Here is a 3,484-nt window from a genome sequence, read left to right on the forward strand (position 1 = left end):
TTCTTATACTGAAAAAAAACCAAGTCAAAAAAAATATGAACAAATTTTCGATTTTTGTTGGGACTGCTGTTATTTTTAGTTTTAAGAAATAAAAAAAAAAACGCCTCACAAGAATCGGCTTTAAGATTCAATTTACAAGTTTGAATTCAATCCACCCAATGGTTTAAGTTGCATAGGTGTCTGGGCAGACGGACGGAATAGGGGACCTATTTTTTCAACTTCTTTACTATCGTGATGACATGTTTGATTAAAATCTCGTGTTCAAAATTGTTTACGAATTCAAAACTTGCCATATACATATGTAGTTCCTGTATTTAGCTAGTAAAAAAGTACGTTACATTCTTCAAAAGGCACAATGGTTCAAGTTTAACGAAAAGCTGGCCAAAAATCTATACAGTCTGAAGCAGCAAACCTATTTGAATAAACATTTTAAACATGGTTTAAGATAGTATTAAGATATAACAGTAGAATTTATGGATGTGTCTTTGAAAAAGTTGTATACAGAGTATTTTCCTTTTCCTATTCTTGGAGGCGTTTAAATAAAATTAATAATAGTGTGATACGAGATAAATGATAAGTCAACGACGGATTATAATCAACTGGCTTTATTAAATGTGTATGTCCTATAACATAGTACATAGGCTAAGTGTTACCATTTATGTAATATAATAGTACATAGTATGATATGGTATTGCTACATCTCCCTTTTTATAATTTTAGTTTGAATAGCATAATATAATACAAATAATACAAATCTTATAAAAGATACAAATAAATATAAAATATTTCAAATTGCAATTGAACTATTTAATTCATTTTTTTTTTTTTTTTTTTTTTTATTTTATTGCATATTTCAAAAATAAAAGTTATTTCCTTTTAACATTTTTAAAATATAAAGGTTAACAAAGAGAAGATAATATGAAATTCAAGTTTTATAAAAAAAATTTAAGGAAATCAAATTTTGTTGCATGGATTGTATCTTACAACAGGTTTCACTGTTCTTCCAGACCTGGTGACATATGGTTTAGACCCTAAGGTGTTCGTTGGAGCTGGTTCAACATAACTTGTAGAACTTGTTGTTGTTGTTTTATCAGCTGTTGGATCGATCATTACATCTTTTTGAGGAACGATGGTGGCTCTGGTCTTATGCAAATTACTGCTGTTTCTACGATATATTGATCTATCGTCTGTTTGTACCATATACGAACGTGGTGTGTTAGCTGGTTTAACAACAGTGCCAGAGATCCAGTTTCGATTAGGTTGTTGAATGCGGATTTTTTCACCGGGTTACAAGGGTTGTTTTTGGTGACTTCCTTTATCAGCATGGAACTTGCTTCTGTTCCGGGCTTCAATGAGGTTCTGTTGTAAGTTTTGTACAACCTTAGGTTTAAGCGAATGTTCACTGGATGGTATATTTGTTCTGGTTCTTCGGCTCATCAAACGTTGATTGGGCGATAACAAATCGTTGCTTCGAGATGTGTTGCGGTAGTTGAGTAGAGCAAGATAAACGTCTGACTGGTCTTTGTGGCACTTTTTAAGTAGGGATTTTGCCACCTGGACGAACCTCTCGGCAAGACCGTTGGATTTTGGATACCTCGGGCTTGAGGTCTGAAGAGTAAAGTCCCAATTTTTGGCAAATGCTTTAAACTCTTTGGAGGAAAATTGGGGACAATTGTCCGATTCCAAGATAAACGGTATCCCATGGATGGCAAACATCTTTTTGAGTTGGAGTATGACTTCTGCGCTGGATGATTGCTTTAACTTAACAAAATCAAAGTAACCGGAGTAGCTATCTGCAACGAGAAGATATTCATTAGTTTTAAAATAAAATATATCTACTGCAATTATCTCCCAGGGCAGCTTAGGAATCTTTTTGATAATAATTGGCTCTTTCGGTTGAGAACGTTGTTGGCTTTGACAAATACTGCAGGATTCAACGTATTTCGTGATTTCGGTCGTCATCTTGATCCAAAAAAGTTGTTCGCGTGCACTGTTGAGTGTCCGATAAATGCCAAAATGACCTTGGTGGACTTTATGCATTATCTCCTTCTTCATGTCATCTGGAACGACGACTTTGGATCCTTTGAAAAGTAGACCAGCATTGCTGCTGAGCTATTCTCGAAACGTCCAATAATTTTTAATCTCGTTCGGAACGTATTGAATTGTATCAGGCCACTCAGAATTTACGTATTGCAAAACATTTTGTAGATTTTTGTCATTCTTTGTTGCTTCTTGTAGTCATTTTTTTGTTATATCTGTTAATTGTAGAATTTCATGCACTTCTAGCTCGTCATCTTTTTCTGTATTTTTTGGGTTGTGACAGTCACGGCTGAGTGTGTCTGCGACAGGTATATCTTTGCCTTTCAAATAAACTACATTTGGTTGATACTGAAGAACTTGGAGCATGATTTTTTGTAAACGCATGGGAGCGCTGTGTATAGGCTTCTTAAAACTCGTTTCCAGAGGTTTATGGTCACTTTCGATTGTAAGAGGCTTTCCGAATATTAGGTCATGGAAGTTTTCACATGCAAATTTGATCGCAAGCGCTTCTTTTTCGATCTGAGGAGCTAATTTCTGTCTTGCTGTTAGTGCTTTCGATGTATACGCCACTGGCTGGTTATCTTGTAGCAATACGGCACCTGCACTCGACTGGCTGGCATCTACTTGAAGCTTTACTGGAAGATTCTGATCATAATATCTTAATAGTGGTGTTTTTGACAAAGACGACTTAAGCTAATTGAAGGATTCTTCTTGTTCTGCACTCCACTGCCATTGAGTGTCTTTTTTAAGAAGTTGTCGCATTGGATTGGTAATTTCGAATAAATTATGAATAAACTTACCTAAGTAAGTTGCCATACCAAGTAATATTTGAAGTTCGGTTTAATTTGTCGGTTGGTTTAAGTTTTTTATTGACTCAATCTTTTCGGGATCTGCTGCAATTCCATCTGATGTGATGATGTGGCCTTAAAAGCGTGCTTTTGTAGTAGCCTGCTTCATCAAGCTTTTTAAGCACTTTCTTTGTAAGCACATTTAATGCTTTGACATCACGAGCATGAATTAGAACGTCATCCATCGAAACCTCTGTATTTTCACAGCCTTCTTATAAATCAGTCATGAGTTTTTGGTAGATTTCTGGGGCGGAAGCAAGACCAAACGGAACACGCAAGAATGACACTCTACCCCAAGGTGTAGCCATAGTCAGATAACCTTTCGTTCGATCTGTTACTCTGATTGCCAAAAACCATGTTTACAATCCAAAATTGTGAAAAACTTGGAGTTTTGAACCTTTGCTGCAATCTCATCCATGAATTTAAGAGGATGAAATCTTCTTACAATATTTTTGTTTACATCGGTAGGGTCGAGGCAAATTCTTATTTTCCCTTTCTTGCGTACAATTACCATAGGTTAGGTTGTTGGAGTAGCACCTTCTGTTTTCTCTATGACACCCAATTGAATCATTCTCTCGATCTCTTTCTTTACATCG

The 3,484-nt window shown here is 35.6% G+C and overlaps 1 protein-coding gene across 1 annotated transcript; it reads right to left on the reverse strand.

Annotated features, from left to right (window-relative positions):
- Window positions 1-1,287: 1,287 nt before the first annotated feature.
- LOC129953580 (uncharacterized protein K02A2.6-like) lies at window positions 1,288-1,962 on the reverse strand. Its single transcript, XM_056066821.1, has one exon. It carries the CDS (start codon window positions 1,960-1,962, stop codon window positions 1,288-1,290), a length of 675 nt encoding a protein of 224 aa, XP_055922796.1.
- Window positions 1,963-3,484: the final 1,522 nt, after the last annotated feature.

The sequence above is a fragment of the Eupeodes corollae genome, unplaced genomic scaffold (genome assembly GCF_945859685.1).
Source record: "Eupeodes corollae unplaced genomic scaffold, idEupCoro1.1 scaffold_1076, whole genome shotgun sequence".
Lineage (NCBI taxonomy): Eukaryota > Metazoa > Arthropoda > Insecta > Diptera > Syrphidae > Eupeodes > Eupeodes corollae.